Here is a 20492-nt window from a genome sequence, read left to right as displayed (position 1 = left end):
TCCATCCAGATGCCAACTTTCGCTCGTGTCATCCTCCCGATCATCCTCCTTTCCCCCACAAACCTGGGGAAGGGTCCACTCCCTCTTTTGCGAGTGGCCCAGCCCATAATTTCCCCAGAGCGTTGAAGCTTGGAAGCTTGGATGAACTGTGGATTCCACCCCTTTTTTGTATACGTCTTCGACTTCACCTTTCCCAGTTCCGCTACTCTCCTCCGCACCAAGCATATCCATTCCACCGGCAGACTAGTCTGCGGAGGAGATGCCCATTTTCTCATCCTACCAGTCCGCCATGGCGTTTCTCGTTTCGTGATGCGGCCCCGACTCTCCAGGGACTTGGCGTCTGTTGGTCCCCCTCATCTCTCCAACTCCCCCTCGCAACCCTCAATGCCCAGACCGCCGAGCCTCCCCCATCCATGGATCTCATTCTCGACACCGAACCCAACCAGGCAGACCCAGGCCAAACAGGACCGGATCATCCACCATCCCACCAACCACAGCCTACCCGCTTCCCGCCCCCATCCTCTGCCGGCGGCCAAGCCAGAATGCATGAGGCTTGACGCGCAGTCAGCTCGCCCGCAACAAGCGATGCTTGGGATTACGGCCGCGACCCGCCCGCCCGAAAGATCAAACACAGGATTACTTTGCGTATTCGTACAGGTACAACAAGAAAACAGGAACACCTTGCGACTGCCGACCAACACAATCGACCCCAACATTGAATGAACATGGGGCGGGTTCCGCATCCGACGCGCGCCCAGCGCCAGGAAGGGCAGCACACCCGGCCACCGCCTCCTCTCCCCCCCCAAGGCGCCGGACGCGATGTCTTGTCCGTTGCGACTCTGTGTTCACGCGATCCCGGACGAGCGGTCAACAAATCCCCATGGTTGACGTTGATGGATGCCGTTGTCGTGTTTTGTTGGTAATCACCGCGCTGCGTAAGTTCCTTTCGGCCGGGTGATGTCGAGGTGGTGGGGGTTAAAACTTGGGGGCACCGCCGCGGCCAAGGGCTTGGTGCCCTCGCCGTGGCTGTTTTGAGTTTCCAAGAGGCTTGGTTCTGCAGCCACCTGTCATCTTTTTATTCACAAAAAGCCGCCCGCCCAGCCATCATGCAAGGAGAGTGCCGAATCCTCGAGCTAGCCGCCGTGGCGCGTTTTGTTTCAACTAGCCCACCTTGTCATGTCATTTCCGACATCCATGTTGATTTTTGGTGTTGATATCGCAACCACGGTTGTAGTCTCAACCCAGCTTGTGCTACGACAACGACGGAACCTGGAAGTCGGATTTCCCCAGGGCAGTGGATAGATGAGGGTTACAGTGAGGGGACCCAACCGAGCCTCACTCTCTATTGCTCTGCTGGTAATTAATCAATCTGCCTCCACGGCCTAGACGTACCGTCGGTTAAATACGTTGCATTGCGGCCAGAACATCATCTGCATGCCAAGCGCATGCCGTCAAAGTGGCTGGATGCTACGGACCGGGACATGGAAGCAACTCTTCTTTTGCACGTTCCGTCGCGCCTGTCGGATACCCCAGACGACGTAAACCGCTGGATGCCTACCATCCTTATGTTAGTCCAGTAGTTATCTATGATGTTCATCAAGATACCACGCAAAGGGGTTCGAGACACTTTCCACGGCATGGCTTCATTAAGTAGTAGTATCGAGGGATGACTGAAGTGTGAGAACAATGGAACATGAAAAACGATGAGAAAACCAACGTAAACAGTCCATCGAAGGCAAAATCCCCGCGGATAAAGGCCTTTACAAGTGGCAAGTAAGAGAATATCATCTTCTCCCGGTTCATTAATAAAACAAAGAACGCGGAATGGCTGTTGAGCCGAAACTTAGCTACGGTAGGCAAAGTGAGAAGAAAACTGGGCTACGTCTGGGGCCAGAACTTCGTGGAAGCCGCGCTAGCGGACATTAAAAGCCTATGACTACCCCCGAGATGAGACCTAGCCTCATCGTCGCTGCCACTCAGTATCCCAGGTGGTCCGTTGATTGTGATCGGGACTTCCACCAACCGCTCCAAAGGTACTTGAAGCCTGTGCCGGCAAAGGCCCAACTGCTGGTGAAGAGCCAGTCACAGCAATCTCGTAAGGCCGAGTGCCGACGCTCGGCTTCGAAAAGCGGCGCCAGAGTCTGTTGGCCTCTCTTTATCGTGAAGCAGATGTGGCCCCGTTGGCGCTTACACTTTTACATGTCTATTGAGGGCTTCGTTTTTCGTTCTAACCTTTACGCAGAATTCACTACCGGTCGAAGCCAAGTCCCTGGATGTAGATAGGTACCGATGCGGAGTACGGAGGTGGTCAGTGGTCAGCCGGAAACAAATCCTCCACAAAGAATCACGGGTGGTCGGCGAAAGCATTCATCATGTAAGCCTTTTCAAGATCCCCGGCAACATCCACGTTGCGAGATCTGGAGTTGCCAGCGTTGTACGCAGTACGGGAGCCTACATCAAAGTGATCCCAGTTGTCACGGGCGAGCCCTGAATAGCTAGGTGTTCCGGGGCGGAAAGCAGCGAGTCCCCGGAATCTCCAGGTCTCATCGGGGAGATTATCGTAAACCGCCGATGGGCGTTAATGCCGATCAAAGGCGTCACCCATAGCGTCGGCTTCTGTTTCAAAATACCGAAAATTCCCTTCGCTTCTGCCGGTTGACCTGCGTGACGGCCGATGAGGGTGTCGTAGGAGTTGGCAAAGCGGGCGGCTTGTTCTGCATCATTGGGCCATCACTGATGGCACTGAGGTCCCTGGTGTCGTAGGACTCACCCGCGAGACCGTTAATTTGTTGATAGACGACAGTCAGCTCATCTTCCAAGCTTAAGGCATGGCCTATGGCCGTCATCGTGATCTAGATCTAGAGGCAGAAGGCTCTTGACAATAGATAACGGGATCCGACATATTTACCGCTACCAACTTGAAGCCGATAGAATCAACGGCGACGGCACAGGTGGTCCAACTCCTTACACTCCTCTACTTCCAGCGTTATCGAATCATCCCATCGTTCACAAAAATTATATCCATGTTTGCTCTAAGGCTCGGTAGCAAAATGGGAAAGAGGGCCCTATCCACGACTTCCCACCATCCTCCTCCATCCCAACTCTCAACTCCCCTCCCACTCCCCCGCCTATTGGCCCTTAATATACACGTACCTCGCTCCACACAACAACTTCCCCCCGCAAAGAGACACCTAATTTGGTGAAGCGGGGGGAGCGCAGACTCATAATCTGCCGTAGACTGTAAAGCGCAGTGGTACACCCATAAGGGTGCGGGTTCGAATCCCACCGAAGTAAAACTCCCCAAGAGGAGTTTTCGTAGCCATCTACCTTCCCGTCAATTAAAGGCGGGGGGTTAGGCGGTGAGCTTTTTGACTTCTTTAATTCTTTTGCGCTTCTACACTCCCTCGATCCCAGATCTGCCTCCTCTCAGCACAAGCAAGATTCCATTTGGGTTTGCGTTTCCCGCACACCAACCAGTTCTTTTCCTGCCTTGGCATCCGAGTAGTCATTTCGTGCTTGAATGCATGACTTTGTGGGACTGACTGCCCTGTGTCTTGATGCTTGTCTGGGAAGGCTGCGGTATCCTGCTAAATTGCTCTGAGCGAGCGCCTCTGCGCTTTTTGTGTCCAGAGAAGCATCGACCCTGCGCCTAAATACAACATTTTAACGCTCGTGTTCGCGAGCTCAAGTGTCATTGGCAGAGGACAACGGTGGCTGAGCCATCGCACCCTCGTCTGCGATGCCTTATTATAAAAAGGAAATGGAACAGGTACTTGTGTTGCCTCTCTCTCGCTACAATTGACATCATCATATTATCAGGAGATCGATTAGAAGGTCTCTTGATTTTTGACACAAAAACGCCATCCCATCCCTAACAAAGACATGCCTCGTACGTAAATCACTTCGCCTCTTCTTACTTGCTCCGTATGCAACAACACAACCATCCAGATTCAAGTGCGTTGCCATTTCGTAACCTGAAGGACAGATCAGGGAAAGCTTGGATCAGATTCATGTTACCTAGCCACGGGACGCCTAGCTCAGGACTACGAACAAAATGGGAAATTCTTTGTACCCAGAGCCATCCCACACAACTATACTATTTTGCCCTCGTTTTCGGCTCAGACCTTCCCGTTCCCTATTGTCCTATTCTCGCACCATGTCCGTTCTGATAAGCTCGGTTCTGTTAAACATCCTGCAATAATAATAGAGCTGCCTAAGAGCGGTAGTTAATCCAGCCGGGACCTACTTTCTCCAAAGAACCAACCCCTACTTCTATCTGTAATATCCCAGGCAACCACCCTGAACATCAGCCTCGCCCAAGGACACCTCTCTAGCTCTTCTACACCGTCCCCGCCTGTATCAACCTATCCAGCTGCTCCAAATCCCCCTTCAACCCCGTACAGAGAACCCCCTCCGGATCCGAAAAGATCTCCGCCAACTTCAGCGACGCCCGCCCATACTTCCTCGCCGTCTCAGCATCCCCAGCCCCATAATAAGTGCGCATAAACGCCTGATAATACTCCCCAACCTTTGCCAGCAGCCCCTCAACCTGTGCCAAATCAACCAGCTCCTGGGTCAGTTTCACCAGCGTGTTGTAGCTGACCGATCCGTGCTGCATGGTGTGAAAGGCTTCGGCGAGGCGTTCCCGCCGCTCGTCTGACGCTGAGCGGGCCTCGGCGGATGCGGAGCATAGGTTGCAGGTGCAGTTGAAACCCCAGTTTTTGAGGGCTCGGGTTCGGTGGGCGGTTGGCATGCCTAGGGGGATGTCTGTTGTTTTGTTAGCGACTTGACTGGTGAAAATGGGTGGCGTGGTATGGGCTCGTACAGCTCACTGTGATTTCCTCCCCGGGCTCAATATCTCTTGTTGCTATGGCCGACATGGCGAGGTCCTTCTTGGTGAATTTGCTGTAGGCGCTGAACTGGTCAGCATCTAACCCCGGCCCCGTGTGCTTCATGGCAATCTTACTTTGCATCGCAGGCATGGTTCAACTTCTGTTATGACGACGACTTGGTCAGCACCAAAGTATCCTCGTCACCAGGGGGTTGCCAACCCACATACCGCAATTTCCGGATAGACACCCTTCATATCCCGACCGTCCACAATAATCCCAAAAGCATTAGTCTTGATGACATCCTCAACAGCATGGACATGCTCCTCCTCGCTCCGAGCCATGGTGAGGAAGCGCTCCTTGTCCGGCAGCTGGTCGAGTGCCTTCTGAAACAACCGAGGCCCGCCAGGAAGCCCGCCCTCTGTCTTTTTTCCAAGAGAGAGAAACTCGTTATCGGCGATCATGGCCGGGTAGCTTTTCAGGATAGTGTCAAATCGTTTAATGCGTTTGGTGGCGACCACCCCCAAGCCCTTTCCTGGGATTTGGGTTACCGTATACGGTAGGTCAACAGCCTCGGTTGATAAACGGCCGCGGCGGGCAAGATGGTGGCGGGAGTTCCATGCTGGTAGGGGGTCTTGAACGGTGTCTGCAACGCCGGCGGCGGTTTCTGGGTCGGTGATGATGGCGATACCGCTGCCGTCGTTGAAAGTGGAGGAAGAGTAAACGCAGAACTTCTCGGTGGAGCCGGCGGCGTTGGGGATGATGCAGGACGGCGGATGGGTCCAAGGCAGTCCTCTACTCGAGTTCAGAAGCGCGGGAGTGCCGTCGTCTACGGGTAGCGTGCAGCTCCCGGCGGGTTGTAATGGCGGGATGGTGGGATTCCAAGGACATTGTGTCTGGAGGGCGGCTGTCAAGAGAGGAGACAAGACGAGAAAACAATAAAATATTTGGAGTTGAGGCACTGTCCGCAAAGTATGAGGAAGATATTGGGGATAGCCACATCATGATGAACTTAACTTACCAGCCATACTTGAACGCCATTGGGTAATCAATACCCAAGAGCCTTGTTGGCTAAGAAGTATGATATATGAGATTCAAGGAATCTACAATTCGTCAAGCGTTGCACCCGAGACAAATGCCAAAGAGCATTAAGGCTTTGAAATCTGATTCATCGGTTGCTCTACATATAACACTTGGTTGCCAAGTGATCTACAGGGCCGTGACCTCAAACCTGAGCTCAAGCTCATGGATTCTGCATCAAAATCATTACACCAAGGCCATCAGTGCATCAGACATATGGTAAAAGCTTGGCCGCCAACAGAAAAGCAGCAAAGGCTTATAGCCGGCAGTGGGAAAACACGCCGGGCTTATGTCATTCACCAGCTCCGCTCCCAGTTTGTTGCTGATCGTCGAGAGAGACGAACTGCGGGTTCGATTTCGCATGGCGGGACAGATCCGTGAAAAACGGCTCACATGCATATAACTATAGTGTACAAGCCCTTGGCTACCTGCATTATACAATGCATTTGTGCTCGACTAGACCACTTACACTATCACTCCCTGATCATACTACAATGGCTGCACCTCTCATTATCTGGCTACTGTTGATAGGAGGCACACTGCAGTGGTGAGATGGGAGTAGTGAGATGTTGACAAGTGGGATAAATACATAGCCGGAGCGGAACGAGCTGCAAACCTAAGACGACGCAGTAGCAGCAGCCCCGCACGACTCGAACAGGTTGATGGTGTTTTCCAGCAGGCTCCCTATGGTGGTTATCCGCATAACATGCCGGGAGTTATGGAAAGCCAGAATCGACAAGTGCACGCTTCTTCTCAATAATCCGCCGACAGTCAATTCGCACATCGCACCCGTCCTCGTGCTGTCCACAGCATAAGTGGAGATAGCGGGTGCAGCAGCCCTGATGTTGCAAGGTCGTATTAACTCGATCATGAGGAACTTCGGGAACTTTGGGAGGGCGAATCATGGGCCCTGGACACGCTGTTCTTTTGGCGGAGGAATTTTTGCGAACTTTGGGCTGGAAGTGGGGAAATTGTAAGCGATGCGGAACCCCCGAGATCCGAACAAGCTCCTTCTCGGCTGGCAGGGTACCTTGCCCAATGCGGCAGTGATCCAACCCAATTAAAGACTAGTGCGGATGACAGGATGCCATGGAGCATGCCTCGAGCGTGCCTTCCAGGATCGTGAACAAGGAGGGTCTCGGGTGGTGCAGCCTAGCAAACTCAAAATTCATCGCCATTCGCCACAGCGTGCGAGTACGAGCGGGACTTTTCCTCTGATGAACATACTGTGGACACTGAAATATGGAAATAACATGTACATTGTGGGCGTGCAGTGGGTCATCGGTTCGGGTGAGAGTCGCAGTCACAATCGCGGTCTGGAAACAAAAAGGTACTTCGTTCCACTCGATCCTCGAAGTCAATCCCAGAACCGGATATGTGTGACTTGAATGAAGAAGGCAGTGACGCCCTCGACCACATTCCAACAACCTCTTTATTGGCTTCCATCCACCGTGTGAAACTTTGCAATCCCCGAGTCGCAGCATTCTGAATTCATCCTCTACATCAAGCACGACCTCACGAAATTAGTAATACTAGGAGGGGCGGAGCATTGAGCCAAGTTGGATGTCAGCTTCCTAAATCTGTCTGTATCTGGGCGGAGAAATCCCGGGGTAGTCGAGAGCGAGGGACTTATTAACTTGAGGCTACCGAGCTAAATCTCACCTCCCCTCCCCTTTCAACTCTCGTCACGTTCAACACCCCCACCCCCAGCCAACAGACAGGACGACGCCATGATCGAGACCCTTCTTCGGCCGGCGGTGCTAGTCCCGGCCGTGGCCTTGGTCGCCTTCGTCATACACCAGCTCTTCTTTGCTGGGCCGAAGCTCCCCAAGCTCCCCATATTAGGCGCAAAGGAGGGCGACTGGTTCCCCTTCTACCAGGCAACATGGAGGAACACCATCAACTTCAAGGCCGCGGTACAAGAGGCGGACCAGAAATACAGAGATCAGGCCGTGCTTATGCCCGTGGCCATGGCCCAGAACATGGTGTTGCTCCCCCGCTCTGAGACACAGTTCGTCACCGACCAGCCCGACTCGAAGCTCGATATGCACACCCAAGCCATCGACGCCCTCCAGACAGACTACACGACGACCGACCCGTCCCTCGTGCGCAACCCGGTACACCACAAGCTCATCACCACCACCCTGACCAACCAGATCGGCAACCTCGTCCCGGATGTCGCCGAGGAGACGGCCTGGGCCTTCGATACCCACTGGGGCAACCCTGACGAGTTTCAGGAGGTCTGCGTCTACGACACCATGCGCAAAATCGTCGGCTGCGTCACGAACCGCGTCTTCGTGGGCAAGCCAAAGTGCCGAGACCCCGCGCTGCTCGTCGAGGGCATGGGATACGCCCAGGACGTGCCCCTGACCTCAACAGTGCTGCGCATGATATGGAAGCCCCTGCGGCCCCTCGTGGCGTTCTTCCTCTGCCTGCCCATCCGTTTCCGCACCGGGCGCTTCAGGAACATCCTCGTACCCGAGATCAAGAAACGCCTAGCCGACTACGATGCTCGCCAGCGCGATCCCGAGGACAAATCGCACGGCCCCGAGCCCAACGACTTCCTTCAATGGACCATCAAGCAGGCCAAGGACATGGGCGACCCCTACCTGTGGAAGCCAACCACCCTCGCCGACCGGATCCTCCTCCTCAACTTCGCCGCCATCCACACCTCCTCCTTCACCATCACCAGCGCCATCCTCGAGCTCGCCGCCTCCAAGCAAGAATACCTCGACGAGCTGCGCGCCGAAATCGAAGACGTCCTCGCCGAGCACAACAACCAATGGGACAAGCGGGCCCTCGCCAAAATGCAAAAGCTCGACAGCGTCATGCGCGAATCCGCCCGCCTCAACTCGTTCGTGACCATCGGCCTCAGCCGCGCCGTCGTCGCCCCGGACGGCATCGTCACGCCCTCGGGCGTGCGCATCCCGCGCGGCGTCACCGTCAACGTCCCCAGCTACCCGGTCTTCCAGGACAGCGCCATCTACCCGGACGCCCGCGAGTTCAAGCCCTTCCGCTTTGCCGAGCAGCGCTCCGACGAGTCGGTCGAGTATGTCAAGCGCGCGGCGAAGGCGTTTGCGACGACGAGTACGGATTATCTGGCGTTTGGGCATGGCCGGAATGCGTGCCCGGGACGGTTTTTTGCCGCGAATGAGCTGAAGTTGATGCTGGCGCATCTGGTGCTGAGCTATGATATTGAGATTGGCGGGGAGCGGCCCCGGAACTCGTGGTTTGGCTTGAATAGGGTGCCGCCGCTTCAGGCTACGATTCGTATGAAGAAGAGGGTGAAGGCATAGGGCATGGTGTTGATGGGCGGGACTGTGTGTAGTTAAGAGAGATATTGTATTGTCATGACATGAGCTGGGCAGATCTGTGGATGTAGCGGTACGTTTTGGGAGTGTGGACGGCATTTGCATGGGCTTTTACGCGTTTGATTCAGGATCATAGATGGTTGGTTTGTTGGTTGGTTTTGGTTGTCTGAAGTTGATACCACTACGAAGTGTAGTTCTTTTCCCAATTACGAAGAATGATATCATCCCAAGTTGTATTAATGATCACTGGCTTTCCAAACCGTAACTACCTGCCGAGGAGTGAGTTACTGACATCAGCCGCGTTGGTTTGAACTCTAGGGCCCAACTAATCGCATATCATACCGATCGGAGCCATACTCAGTCCAGGCAGCCTTGAGATTGGCCTGGCCCGAGTTAATATTCGGCCCGTCCTGATTCCTCCCGCATGTATGTACTCGTGCCGTAAAAAAGCACTAGTCTCCCCTCAGCTACGGAACTCGGACTTGTCGGTCTGCTGGTAACCAATAACCTAAGATATGCGTGTCAGACGGAGCAGCTGTCGAGTTTGGCCAATTGCTTCGACAGGATCTCTACAATATTTCAAAATATGCATGCAATACATATGCGCGAGCCCCTTCTCGGTCAACATCAAGTCCAAGATGGGACGGCGATGTCTACGATCCAAGGTACGCCCAATAAATATTGCAACCTTCTAGCTTAAGCGGCCCCCAACTTCCGACAATGACATGTAAGATGGGAAGTGTGTAAGTCCCGTCCCAGGCCGTCAAACACATCTCCGAGCAAAATTACCACACGTGTTTGTGTGGGTCATACAATGCCTCGAGGGCGCTTATTTATAAGTACCTCGAACCAGCAGTGTTCAGAACTCAAAGACGTTCCGAATTCTAATTGCCGTATGATAACCCGAACTCTTCAGACCCAGGAAACTACTCCAAAAGAGTCACGATGAAGTCAACCTTTCTCACCTTGCTCTACTGCCTCCTGGCGCTTTTGGGCGTGGGATCGGCGACTGGCGATAGAAAGCCGCATGCACCAAAGGCGCCGGGCCTTACCTACCTCTACACAGTCAACATCACAGCTGGTGAAATCTATCCCGTCGGGCCAGGGCCGCGTGGCATTCGTCTTGTGGTCCCCATTGCAAGCGGCAACTTTGCCGGACCCAAGCTCAAAGGTGGGTTCATGCCCGTGACGTATGCTCTCAAGAGGCTGAATATCTTCTGACTCCTCCCCGCACCTCTAGGGACTGTAATGCCCATGGGCGGCGACTGGGCTCTGACCGACAGCAGAAACGCCAACGGGTCCCTCACCGTCGATGTCCGGCAGACATTCAAGACGGACGACGGCGCTTTCATCCAGGTGTTTGAGACAGGTCAGCTCCAGCCCGACGGCCGTGCCTTTGTCCGCCTGGGCTTCGAAACCGGAAGCGCCCAATACGAGTGGCTCAACACGGTCGTGGCGCTGGGGATTATCCGCTCGGTCGGGACGGACGGGATTACCATTGATACCTGGCAGGTCAGTGTTACAGTCTCTCAAACAGCATCTCCTGTTGGAACTGAACTTTAACGGTATCTGATAGATGGTGGCACCGTGATGGGCCAATTCAACTTCTTTTTCTTTGTCATTCGTCTGATAAAAGCCGGCAATGCTGCCGGCTCGGGCCGAGGTCAACACATCTAGGAACCGTTCACCTGATCACAATCGGCTGCTGTCGGAATGTCTTCTTGCTTCACATTGGCTGCCAAGTCTCGATGGGACCAATTGAGGGACTCTCCGGCTTGCGCCGGTCGTGACACCAACCATGGACGCTGCTCGGCCAAGACGCGACTCCGAAGGGCCTAGAAGCCACCAGTCAGTTGGGCACGCACTCATGTCGTTTTGATGTTTTGCTCGCCGAAACTGGTCGATGGATTGTCAACGCAATTGGGGCACAACACGATGTCAAACACCTTCTCAGACAGCTCGTAAGGTCAAAACGTAATGGAGCGCTATCGCAATGAAAGTAAAACTGTCAAATCGCCAGCAGTGGAGATTGCGCTGACTGTGACGTAAATTTTCTGGATGTTTCAGCGCCCAAAGCAGGCAATCTCACCCCACTCTGTGCCCCGCGACGCCGGGAAGCAGCTTTCTGTTGAGGCCCCTCGCCTCAGCTGGCCGCGTCGAACAACCCCGCACCTTCACATCATCCCACATCCCACTTCCATCTTGAGCTGCCCCTCCACCCATAATCCCCGATCAAAGCTGCCAGTGCGTCATACAAATCCCTCATCGGCTGCGGCGGATCGTTAGTGCGAGATCTGAATCTCTGTTTTCCCTTCCTTCTTCTGACCTTGTTTGTGTGAAAGCTCTTTAGCTCTGTATTTTTCCCTAGCTCAATCGCGTCGACCTGATCCGAATTGCCCCGCCATTGCGACCTAAGAAGTAGAGCATCCTAACTTAACCATCAAACAACACCTACAACCGCCAAAATGGGTATTCTCGAGGTATGCAACAAGCAGATCTTCGGCCCGGGCCGCTTCTTTTTCCTACCCGCATTAGATGGCAGTTTTCTGACCGCGACAACCGTGCACAGGATCTCAAGCTGCCCGTCGGCGTCATCTATGGTACGAACCCCTCTCTCCGAGATCGGAGAATCTGAAATTGACCCCTGATCCGTGGAACAGGCGATGATGTCCTGAAGCTTTTCACCTACGCCCGTGAGAAGGGATTCGCCATCCCCGCCGTCAACGTCACCTCCTCCAGCACTGTCGTTGCCACTCTCGAGGCCGCTCGTGATGCCAAGGCCCCGATCATGTACGAGAAAACACCAATCCCCGGCCATCCCCGCGGCCGTGTCCGGGAGGATACGATATTGACAGCCAGTGGTTAGCCTGCAGACAAGCCAGGGCGGTGCCGCCTACTTCGCCGGCAAGGGTGTCAAGAACAGCGCCGACAAGCAGGAGGCGTCTGTCGGTGGTGCCATTGCCGCCGCCCACTACATCCGCGCCGTCGCCCCTCTCTACGGCATCCCCGTCGTCCGTAAGTGAGCCGACTGCTTCTCTCGTTTTACTGTTACTGACTTTCTGTGACCAGTCCACACCGATCACTGCGCCAAGAAGCTCCTCCCCTGGCTCGATGGCATGCTCGATGAGGATGAGAAGTTCTTCAAGCAGAACGGCGTCCCCCTCTTTTCCTCGCACATGATCGATCTGGTACGTTCTTCGCCCTACCTATCCCAGTTGTTCCATGAGCTCCGTGCTAATCAGACTCCAGTCCGGTATGTTACCCCAGAAGCTCGATTGCATCGATATGCCCACGTCGGAGGCTACCCCTGTGGCCCCCCGCACGGTCACTTGCTCGAACAACACTGACACCATGTCATAGAGGAGCCCGTCGATGAGAACATCAGCACATGCGTCTCGTACCTGAAGCGCATGGCTCCCATGAAGCAGTGGTTGGAGATGGAGATCGGTATCACCGTATGACCAGCCCAATTCCTTCGTCTTGTGTTAGTACAGTGGGCTAACAACATTACAGGGCGGCGAGGAAGATGGTGTTGACAACACCGGCGTAAGTTGACGCTAATGGGCTCTGTGATGGTCCCTGCTAACATCCCCCGTTAGGTCGACAACGCTTCTCTCTACACCCAGTGAGTGCCGGCCCCTACTCGTTCGCAAGAACGCAGGTACTAACCCGTCAATAGGCCCGAGGACATCTGGCAGATGTGTGTTCACCCCCCAACGCGATTACCCGATGTTGTACTAACCCCCCCGCAGCGAGCAAGCTTTCCGCCCGCTCTCCAAGTACTTCTCGATCGCTGCCGGCTTCGGGTAATAAATTCCGCTACCCCACTCCGAATCCCCAATTGCTAACGGTTTGATAGTAACGTCCACGGCGTCTATGCCCCTGGCAACGTCCGCCTGCACCCCGAGCTGCTCGGCAAGCACCAGGCCTACGTCTCCGAGAAGCTCGGTGGCAGCGACAAGAAGCCTGGTTAGGCTATGCTTACCCGCATGACACCAAGGGCATCTCGCTAACTAGTCTAGTCTTCTTCGTGTTCCACGGCGGCTCTGGCTCGAGCAAGCAGGAGTACCTCGATGCCATTGGCGTAAGCGAGAAGCACCCCGCACTGCGATGCAAATAGCTAACAATTCAAAGCACGGCGTCATCAAGGTCAACGTCGACACTGACTTGCAGTGGGCGTACCTGACCGGTATCCGGTGAGTGTTTCCAAGCTCCATATCTGATGTCAACATGCTAATATGACCCCAGTGACTACGTCACCAAGAACATCGACTACCTCAAGACCCAGGTCGGCAACCCCGAGGGCCCCAACAAGCCCAACAAAAAGAAGTACGACCCGAGAGTATGTGCCCCCGTATCAGCTCCTCTTAGCCATGTAGATTCTAATTTCTACAGGTCTGGGTACGTGAGGGTGAGAAGACCATGTCTACGCGTGTGACGGAGGCCCTCAACGACTTCAACGCCTCTGGCTCCTTGTAAAATGGGAACCGGATGTTGGGATATGGCCACTCACAATGCCGATAATATTGGGCTTTACTGGAACCCCCAGGCCCAGGATAGCAGCATGGAGCTCCCGAAATCGATGTCAGGGGTAGGAAACTGATAATGGAGGGGCGTTTAAGTTTGGGGTCCAAATAGTTTGAGGCGAGCAAAATTGCAAAATTCCCTCTCAGCCATTCACCTGTTTTCGGTCTTGCAAAGTGGAATCACTGAAACGATAGGAGTACTCACAATTCTCGGGAGACATTGCTCTCTCCCGGCTCTCTAACCAAAAAGCATGGCGGCCTGCCACTCAATTTGTACGCACTCGAAGATCAGCCGACTGATACCCAAGGCCCATGTCTAGAACAAGGTATGAGGAATCTATATTTTAGTCGCTAAATCGATACTTCCAGAACAGATCCCTCCTTTCCCCCCGTCGACAGTTCACCGTTTTGTCTCATCCCCCGCCACCGCCTCCTTCCACGCAGCCGCAATCGCCGCCCAGTACTGCTCAGGATGCGCACGCATATGGCCCACATGAGGCGTGCCCTCAAACAGCTCCGCCGTCACGCTGCGCCCCTTTTCGCGCGCATCCGCCGCGTGCACCTCAATATCATCCCACCGAATGATCTCGTCCTCCTTGGAATACAGATACAGCCGCTTCGCACGCACATCCGACAGCCGCGCATCATTCACCGCCCGCGTGCTGTACTCCCCCGCGCTCGTCGCCCCAATCGCCCACCCGGCCCCGTACAGGAAGGCCAGGAACACCGCTGCCAGCGCCTGCGTCACACCGGCCGGCCAGGGGAACCACCCCGCCGCGCCGACCGTCATCGCTTTGGACCACGCGCCCACGTTGCGCAGGAAATCGGTGCTGCCGGGGGTCGAGTCGCAGACCATGAGCCGGTGGGGCATCACGCCGCCGCGCGTGTGGTGCGTGTAGGCGTTCATGGTGGCCGCGCAGTTGATCCCGCCCGTGTTGGACATGACGTGCAGGAGGACGCGGGGGTCTTCGGCGGGGGGGTTGGTGGTGGTCGGGGGGTTGCCGCTGGTGAGCGCTGAGGGGTAGACGGCCTCGAGCACGGGGATCATGTTCTGGGTGCGCGCGTCGAGGTTTTGGTACAGCGCTTTGAGGATGGGCGAGAAGATGAGCGCGATCTGGGCGTGTGGGAACAGCTGCCGGTAGCCGGCCACGTACTTGGATACGTGCCGTGGCCGGGCGTCGCCCCAGCCGTAGATTATTACCGTGCGGGGGTGCGCTGGGTTGGGGGGGTTGGGGGAGGTGGTGCTGCTGCTGCCTTCTTGGACGTAGACTTGGTCGCTGAGCTTCTTGAAGCCGAGCATCACCGATGACTCGGTTTCTGTTACGGTTTTGGACATTGTGGGTGAGCGGGCTGGTTGGCTGCTGCTGCTGGTGAAGGGGAGGGCGTTGGATATGCTGCTAGTAGTCTAGGAAACGGACGGTGGAGGGCAGTGTGTCCTGCTATATCCTTCTGTTTTCGAGGTCCAGCGTCGAGATATACCAGCTACCGTGGGGGTCGTCTTGGTTGACGGCCAAATATTAAGTATTAAGAGGGTTACATGCAGAATTTTGTTGAATAAGCTCAGCCCTGGACCCCTGGCTTCCCGTCGTCCTGGGCGGGTATGAATCCACACCACCAGCCCTGTGGCCAAGGCATTGTGACAATTTCTAGCATGTGCTTGCCGAGACCGAGACTTCGGTGACGGTCCAGCCCGCCCTTCAACGGTCACCATTACCCCTGGATCCTCCTGAGTTCCCAACCAAACTCTAAACGTCGCTAGCCAGTCAGTCACGTAGTAGGGCCGCATCTTCGACAACAACCAATAGTACGAAGATTTCGTTTTCTGACCCACAGACTAGGCCCGAGACTTCCGGGGGGAGAAGCCTCCACCGTCTCACGAAGGCCCCTATCGAAGCCCTCACCATGTCATCGGGCAATTGGTCTAGGGGTATGATTTTCGCTTCGCACCATGTGCTCTCTGTGAAAGGTCACCGGTTCAAATCCGGTATTGTCCATTTCTTTTGACATGTTTTTTGACATTTTTGGCGGGTCATGTTTTCCAGGCGTTTGTTGGGGGAGAGACAACGGATGCCCATCCCTGTCTTTTTGACTTTCAAACAGCCGAGGTCCAATGCTTAGCTCCGACGGGGAGGCCGAGTTCATTGGGTCTTGTCTTGGGGTTGTACAAGCACTCCATTAGCCAACCCGGAACCGATAACTGAGGACGAGATCTCGACGGTAGTATAACCAGTTTCAAGAGGACCTACACTGAAATCACCTTCGTCATGGACAAAGCTATTACAGACGGCCTCATCCCCTTCGCAAAGGCAACGCAAGTTGAGCGGGTCGCTTCGCACACATACAAGGCTAATCTCAGCGACACCTTCTGCATAGGAACTGGTAAGCTTCAATTACTCGCTTCGCTGTCCTTCACTGCATGGCCCGAGTAAGAGACCTGACAAGAACATCAGTACCTAACGGGGGGTATGTGGCATCGTGCATTCTCGAGGCGGCAGGTCTCCATCTCGCCGAAAGGGGACAAAGGGATGTTTTGAACGCCCACTTTCAGTTCTTGAATCGCACCGAAATAGGGCCAGCGATAGTCATCATCGAGGACGTCAAACTAGGCCGTCAGCTCTCAACACTCCATGTTACCCTTTACCAACATGCCCTCTTGCCCACGGCGCCATGGATTACGCAGGGGTCAACACGCAAGGAGATTGCCGGATACTTGACCATGACGAACCTAAAGAAGGAGAGTGGCATCTCGCTGCCCACGGGATTCACTCTGCAGCACTCCGCTCCGGCGCTCCCGCGGCCGGACTTTGCCGCTCTCAAGGAAAACCGTGATGCAAATTGGATCCGGTACGAGTTCCCCGGCGGCAGCCCGCTGAGCTACGCGAGGTGCCTGCGGAATTGCATCTACTACGACCCCCGGGGCGGGCGGACGACGAAATCCGTCCTCGACAAGTGGGTGCGGCTTGCTTCCGGCGAAAACTTCACGGCTGCTTCATTGGGGTATGTCGCTGACTGCTGGCCGTACGTGGTCGAGGCCCAGCGGCCGACCAAGAAGGAGGCCGCCGAGCTGCAAAGTCGAGGCGAGATCCTCCCTTTTGCCCCCGGCGCTACCTTTTGGTATCCAACCGTGGTGCTCAACCTCGAAATCAAAAAGGCGCTACCCGAGGAGGGGCTGGAGTGGTTGCAGATGCGGGTTCAATCAAAGCAAATCAAAGACGGCCGCTTCGACCTTGAGGTGCTGCTACTCGACGAGAATGGAGATTTAGTTGCGCTTAGCAACCACGTCAATTTGATCCTCGGAAGCGAGAGAAACACAGCCGATAGGACCAGAAGTGGCGATGCTGCAAAGAAGTCGTTAAGTCGCATCTAAGCTGCAAGTCTATCTAACTCGGGCTTCGGGTCTTCCTTGACTCGCTGAGTGTCCGTCAGCACGGCACAGGAGGTACGGCAAAGTCTCACTCAGGCTTGAATCCATTGGGGAACTCTTCCTAACGAGTTGAGTAGCTGGCTGGTACCAACGGGCATAGCTGGTCCTATCTCCAAATCATCTTAGTGGTGCGCGCTTCCAGCGCTCTCTCAAGAAAGAAGAGAGCAATTCCATCACATCCACTTCGCATGCAGTTCATTTCCCGCCACCCTTCGTGTTGGTTCTAGATTATCCATCTGAGGCGACCCAAGTGAGCCCAAAATGGGCCCGAGGATTGGGCCAAAGTGATGTGTCTGTCAACCCTCGTCATCCCCAGACTCGAGGAGTCCAATGTCTCGATCGATCGTGTCTCTGGCGCACGCACACGCGCACGCACACGCGCGCGCACAGACGAGTTACAGCAGCGAGTACCTGAGTCGTCCCTTGCCCCGGATTTGCCGGCCCTCACAGCTGACCGCCACGATGCCCCGAGATCACGGCTGAACTGAAGCGCCCAATGGGATGTCGCCGCGATTTCCGCCCTGTTGCAAAGGTGACTCGACCGTTGTCCGGCTCCACCGAAATGGTGAGGCTCCAGTAGAATTGTCGGTGAGGCCTCAGGGGCCGCCACGTCACGCCCAGAAGACAACTACCCCCTGCCAAGTGGCCATGGGTCTGGAGGGGCAAATGGACCCGCCTCGGGCATTGTTGTTAGGCTCCAAACTAATCCCTCGGACGTGGCCATGGTTTGATTGGATTTGACGCATATTCTGTAGCGCTTGGTTGGGTCTCGTCACCCCGCGCCGCAACCCCTGACTCCTGAGCATCCCAGACAATGCGTTGTAACGCGATCTTGCGCATCGTGCCATCGACTTGGGCACGAACAACTCGCGTTGGCCCCTCCAGCCGACCCCTCCAGTCAACCCCTCCAAAGGAAGACCCCTCACATGGTGGACTCCCAGCAGACAGATAGAACAGACAAACTTAAATAGAAGACATTTCTCCCAAGATGATGCCGTCACTTCCATTCCTCATCGCATCAAAGCAACAGCAGCCAACAGCAGCATCACCACTACCACTACCACCACTCAAACACCCAACAGACTTCGAGTTCTACCAAGACTCACCCCACCACCGCCAATATGTCTCTGTCCATGCCTATCGACGCCGCTGAGCTTGTAAGTAAGACTCCTCCCACCCCCCGCAGATCAACTACTCACACATGGCCATCAGAGAAGACGCTGGTCGGACAAGACCACTGCCGTCTTCAGCAACAGCGACCGCTACGACTCCCGCACCTTTCCGGCCGAGACCTTCGAGCGCGAGTTCGACTTCAAGAGCTGCGACAACATCGTCTTCATGAACGGTGTGCGGACCGGCCGCCCGGAGGACGTGATCCTGCTCACCAAGGGCTCCGGCCACATGTCTCTGCCCGCCAACGTTCAGGTGATCGTGTCCGGCGGCTTCGCCAAGTGCAACTCCGAGCGCTCCGTCACCGACGGCTCGACCGTCATCGGCGCTGGCGCCCGCGCCCCGCCCCCGAGCCGCGTGGAGGGAGCCTATGCCCACTCTTCGGCCGACTCGGGCTATAGCGGCTCCGTCCGCGGCAACACCGTCGACAGCTACCGCATGAGCCCGCCCCGCGACGCCGCCGCCTTCATGCGCGGTGGCCCCGTCGCCAGCTCCTACATGTCCGCTGCCGACATTCCCCTGCCCCGCAGCACCGCCGGCGCCGGCGCCGGCTCCAGCGAGTGGGAGGTTGTTGGCGAGCTGGAAGGCTTCCAGGACCGCACCCGCGACGATTGCAGCATCGCCCCGAGCGAGAGCATCAGCTCCGTCGGCAGCCGCGGCAACGGTGGCTTCACCCGCCGCGCCACCCACAACTTCTGATTGCGCCGTTCCGTTCCGTGGAGAGAGTGTTTGGCGGGGGAGAGTGACGGACTGCCCTGAGGACGAAGCGAGGTCCCTGAGAAAGGGGCACATTCTGGCGCGCTCTTTCACATCATCTTGAGATCCGGGGTCCAACAAGGACTGAGCCGAAAGATATCAAGCATGGTGTGGAACCAAGCCGGCGCTCGCTACTCCTCCCTCCCCTGTCCCTCCAGTCTCTTTCGGCAACAACATCGCATCATGAGGTCAGCATTTAGAGGGTCGGAGTTAATGTTTTGGGTTTTCTTTGGGAATAGCATTTGGGAACTGGTTTGGTTTACGCATGGGCATGGGTCACGTTTTCATAAGGGACTCTTGGGGTTTTGGGCATCATATTTCAAACCACAGATTGTGGAACAAACAAATTGGCTGCATAGTTATTCGGCTCAAATACAGTGTGTTTACTTGCATTCTTGGTTCCATTTCTTATCAGAATCCATTTCTTGTGACATTTCTCCTCCCATATCTGCCGCTCACTCTTAGGTCTTCCCCTGAGCCTCGGGAGCAGGGGTTTTTCAAATCCGATGCTAAGCCGCTGCCAGAACACTTATTCTCCAGCCTAGCTCAAGCCTTCCGAACACACACATTGTGTGACCCCCTATCATCGGCAACGGCCCTGGTTCGCGATTCTTCTGATTTTATGCGACATTTCACATCTGTGAAACGCAACACACCCCGAAAAACTGAATCCAATATCCGCCAAAGGACCGACTGTCGAACAGGTATGAGTCTCAATCAGTCATCAAAAGCCGAAGTCAGGCCAGTGAATTTGCCAACCCTACCTCCAACACGACGAACACAAACACAATCAATATCAATGGTGTTTGCTCCGAGTCCTCCGGGATCCCACCTCAGCATCCCACCACGGTGGAGTAGGGTGTGAATAACCGGGACGACAGCGCCTAGATTCACCCCTAAAATGTAACCTTGGACCGGGAGGGCTACAAAAATGAACCAGGAGCACAGCGAATACTTTCTGCGTCTGCGAACTACAGATCGACTACTTGCTTCGTACCGAAAAGGGAAAACGACTTGCTATAAGCCAACACTAATCGCCTTCCGCACGCATAATGATTAACTAATTCTTTGGTCTCGATAATCAAGTCAATCATGAGCGACTTATTTGGCAATATTTCCGATAACGGCACGCTAAATTGGCTGATGTGAGCCGCCGAGCCTTCTCTTTTCTGTAACACGGGGCTCGTCATGGAATTCACCCCGGGGGTTGACGGCCCACACTCCACTTTGGTCCTGACATTGCCCCCCTTGACCAAGAAATAGTTCCGTACCATGTAGGATTTCAAAGTTCCTTCCATCTCGATTAAGATGCGGCTTGCTGGTGGCTGTGTTCTTGTCGTTAAAGCGACCCGTGAGAGCAGTTATCTCACACCTCACCTGATGATCTGACTTCCAA

The 20492-nt window shown here is 55.1% G+C and overlaps 9 protein-coding genes and 1 non-coding gene across 10 annotated transcripts; 6 read left to right on the top strand and 4 right to left on the bottom strand.

Moving 5' to 3' along the window:
- Positions 1–2344: 2344 nt before the first annotated feature.
- On the bottom strand, positions 2345–2846 carry F5144DRAFT_551352 (uncharacterized protein; the record flags this gene model as incomplete). Its single annotated transcript, XM_066787686.1, has 3 exons — positions 2345–2417; positions 2456–2714; positions 2771–2846. 3 exons carry the CDS (start codon positions 2844–2846, stop codon positions 2345–2347), a joined length of 408 nt encoding a protein of 135 aa, XP_066640605.1.
- Positions 2847–4339: 1493 nt separating this feature from the next.
- F5144DRAFT_659308 (uncharacterized protein) lies at positions 4340–5743 on the bottom strand (the record flags this gene model as incomplete). The annotated part of the gene is made up of 3 exons (XM_066793229.1): positions 4340–4755; positions 4826–4949; positions 5060–5743. Coding segments are annotated over 3 exons (1224 nt in total), but the record flags the coding sequence as incomplete, so codon positions are not given.
- Positions 5744–7639: 1896 nt separating this feature from the next.
- F5144DRAFT_623725 (cytochrome P450) lies at positions 7640–9448 on the top strand (the record flags this gene model as incomplete). Its single annotated transcript, XM_066792166.1, has 4 exons — positions 7640–8220; positions 8289–8323; positions 8429–8520; positions 8615–9448. The coding sequence occupies 4 exons, from the start codon at positions 7640–7642 to the stop codon at positions 9203–9205; spliced, it is 1299 nt and encodes a 432-aa protein (XP_066640603.1). The 3' UTR covers positions 9206–9448.
- A 592-nt stretch (positions 9449–10040) lies between these two features.
- On the top strand, positions 10041–11045 carry F5144DRAFT_374379 (uncharacterized protein). Its single transcript, XM_066784537.1, has 3 exons — positions 10041–10391; positions 10461–10732; positions 10797–11045. The coding sequence occupies exons 1-3, from the start codon at positions 10166–10168 to the stop codon at positions 10809–10811; spliced, it is 513 nt and encodes a 170-aa protein (XP_066640602.1). The 5' UTR covers positions 10041–10165; the 3' UTR covers positions 10812–11045.
- A 195-nt stretch (positions 11046–11240) lies between these two features.
- On the top strand, positions 11241–13901 carry F5144DRAFT_584615 (uncharacterized protein). The gene is made up of 16 exons (XM_066789632.1): positions 11241–11700; positions 11790–11820; positions 11881–12010; positions 12087–12235; positions 12290–12408; positions 12430–12432; positions 12580–12675; positions 12734–12766; positions 12820–12845; positions 12900–12920; positions 12973–13026; positions 13080–13189; positions 13243–13304; positions 13355–13416; positions 13469–13562; positions 13616–13901. Exons 1-16 carry the CDS (start codon positions 11686–11688, stop codon positions 13697–13699), a joined length of 1089 nt encoding a protein of 362 aa, XP_066640601.1. The 5' UTR covers positions 11241–11685; the 3' UTR covers positions 13700–13901.
- A 245-nt stretch (positions 13902–14146) lies between these two features.
- F5144DRAFT_551347 (uncharacterized protein) lies at positions 14147–15082 on the bottom strand (the record flags this gene model as incomplete). Its single annotated transcript, XM_066787685.1, has 1 exon — positions 14147–15082. The coding sequence occupies one exon, from the start codon at positions 15080–15082 to the stop codon at positions 14147–14149; it is 936 nt and encodes a 311-aa protein (XP_066640600.1).
- Positions 15083–15656: 574 nt separating this feature from the next.
- F5144DRAFT_t157 lies at positions 15657–15740 on the top strand. Its single transcript has one exon. It is a non-coding gene; the product is annotated as a tRNA-Ala (tRNA).
- Positions 15741–15796: 56 nt separating this feature from the next.
- F5144DRAFT_374569 (thioesterase-like superfamily-domain-containing protein) lies at positions 15797–17392 on the top strand. Its single transcript, XM_066784539.1, has 2 exons — positions 15797–16125; positions 16197–17392. The coding sequence occupies exons 1-2, from the start codon at positions 16011–16013 to the stop codon at positions 17111–17113; spliced, it is 1032 nt and encodes a 343-aa protein (XP_066640599.1). The 5' UTR covers positions 15797–16010; the 3' UTR covers positions 17114–17392.
- A 328-nt stretch (positions 17393–17720) lies between these two features.
- F5144DRAFT_374614 (uncharacterized protein) lies at positions 17721–18269 on the bottom strand. The gene has a single exon (XM_066784540.1). The coding sequence runs from the start codon at positions 18175–18177 to the stop codon at positions 17782–17784; it is 396 nt and encodes a 131-aa protein (XP_066640598.1). The 5' UTR covers positions 18178–18269; the 3' UTR covers positions 17721–17781.
- F5144DRAFT_374474 (uncharacterized protein) lies at positions 17949–19247 on the top strand. The gene is made up of 2 exons (XM_066784538.1): positions 17949–18327; positions 18383–19247. The coding sequence occupies exons 1-2, from the start codon at positions 18292–18294 to the stop codon at positions 19037–19039; spliced, it is 693 nt and encodes a 230-aa protein (XP_066640597.1). The 5' UTR covers positions 17949–18291; the 3' UTR covers positions 19040–19247.
- Positions 19248–20492: the final 1245 nt, after the last annotated feature.

The sequence above is a fragment of the Chaetomium tenue genome, assembly GCF_020726465.1.
Source record: "Chaetomium tenue strain MPI-SDFR-AT-0079 chromosome Unknown F5144scaffold_6, whole genome shotgun sequence".
In the NCBI taxonomy this organism is placed as follows: Eukaryota; Fungi; Ascomycota; class Sordariomycetes; order Sordariales; family Chaetomiaceae; genus Chaetomium; species Chaetomium tenue.
The sequence above is the reverse complement of the archived record's forward strand: the minus strand, read 5'-3'. Positions and strand labels throughout refer to the sequence as shown.

Coding starts and splice junctions, on each gene's coding strand:
- F5144DRAFT_374379 (XM_066784537.1), top strand. CDS start 10,166: ATGAAGTCAACCTTTCTCACCTTGCTCTACTGCCTCCTGGCGCTTTTG. Junction 10,392..10,460: donor TGCCGGACCCAAGCTCAAAG/GTGGGTTCATGC, acceptor CCGCACCTCTAG/GGACTGTAATGCCCATGGGC.
- F5144DRAFT_374474 (XM_066784538.1), top strand. CDS start 18,292: ATGTCTCTGTCCATGCCTATCGACGCCGCTGAGCTT. Junction 18,328..18,382: donor CTATCGACGCCGCTGAGCTT/GTAAGTAAGACT, acceptor CATGGCCATCAG/AGAAGACGCTGGTCGGACAA.
- F5144DRAFT_584615 (XM_066789632.1), top strand. Junction 11,821..11,880: donor GCCCGTCGGCGTCATCTATG/GTACGAACCCCT, acceptor TCCGTGGAACAG/GCGATGATGTCCTGAAGCTT. Junction 13,305..13,354: donor AGTACCTCGATGCCATTGGC/GTAAGCGAGAAG, acceptor AACAATTCAAAG/CACGGCGTCATCAAGGTCAA.
- F5144DRAFT_374569 (XM_066784539.1), top strand. CDS start 16,011: ATGGACAAAGCTATTACAGACGGCCTCATCCCCTTCGCAAAGGCAACG. Junction 16,126..16,196: donor CACCTTCTGCATAGGAACTG/GTAAGCTTCAAT, acceptor CAAGAACATCAG/TACCTAACGGGGGGTATGTG.
- F5144DRAFT_374614 (XM_066784540.1), bottom strand. CDS start 18,177: ATGGAAGTGACGGCATCATCTTGGGAGAAATGTCTTCTATTTAAGTTT.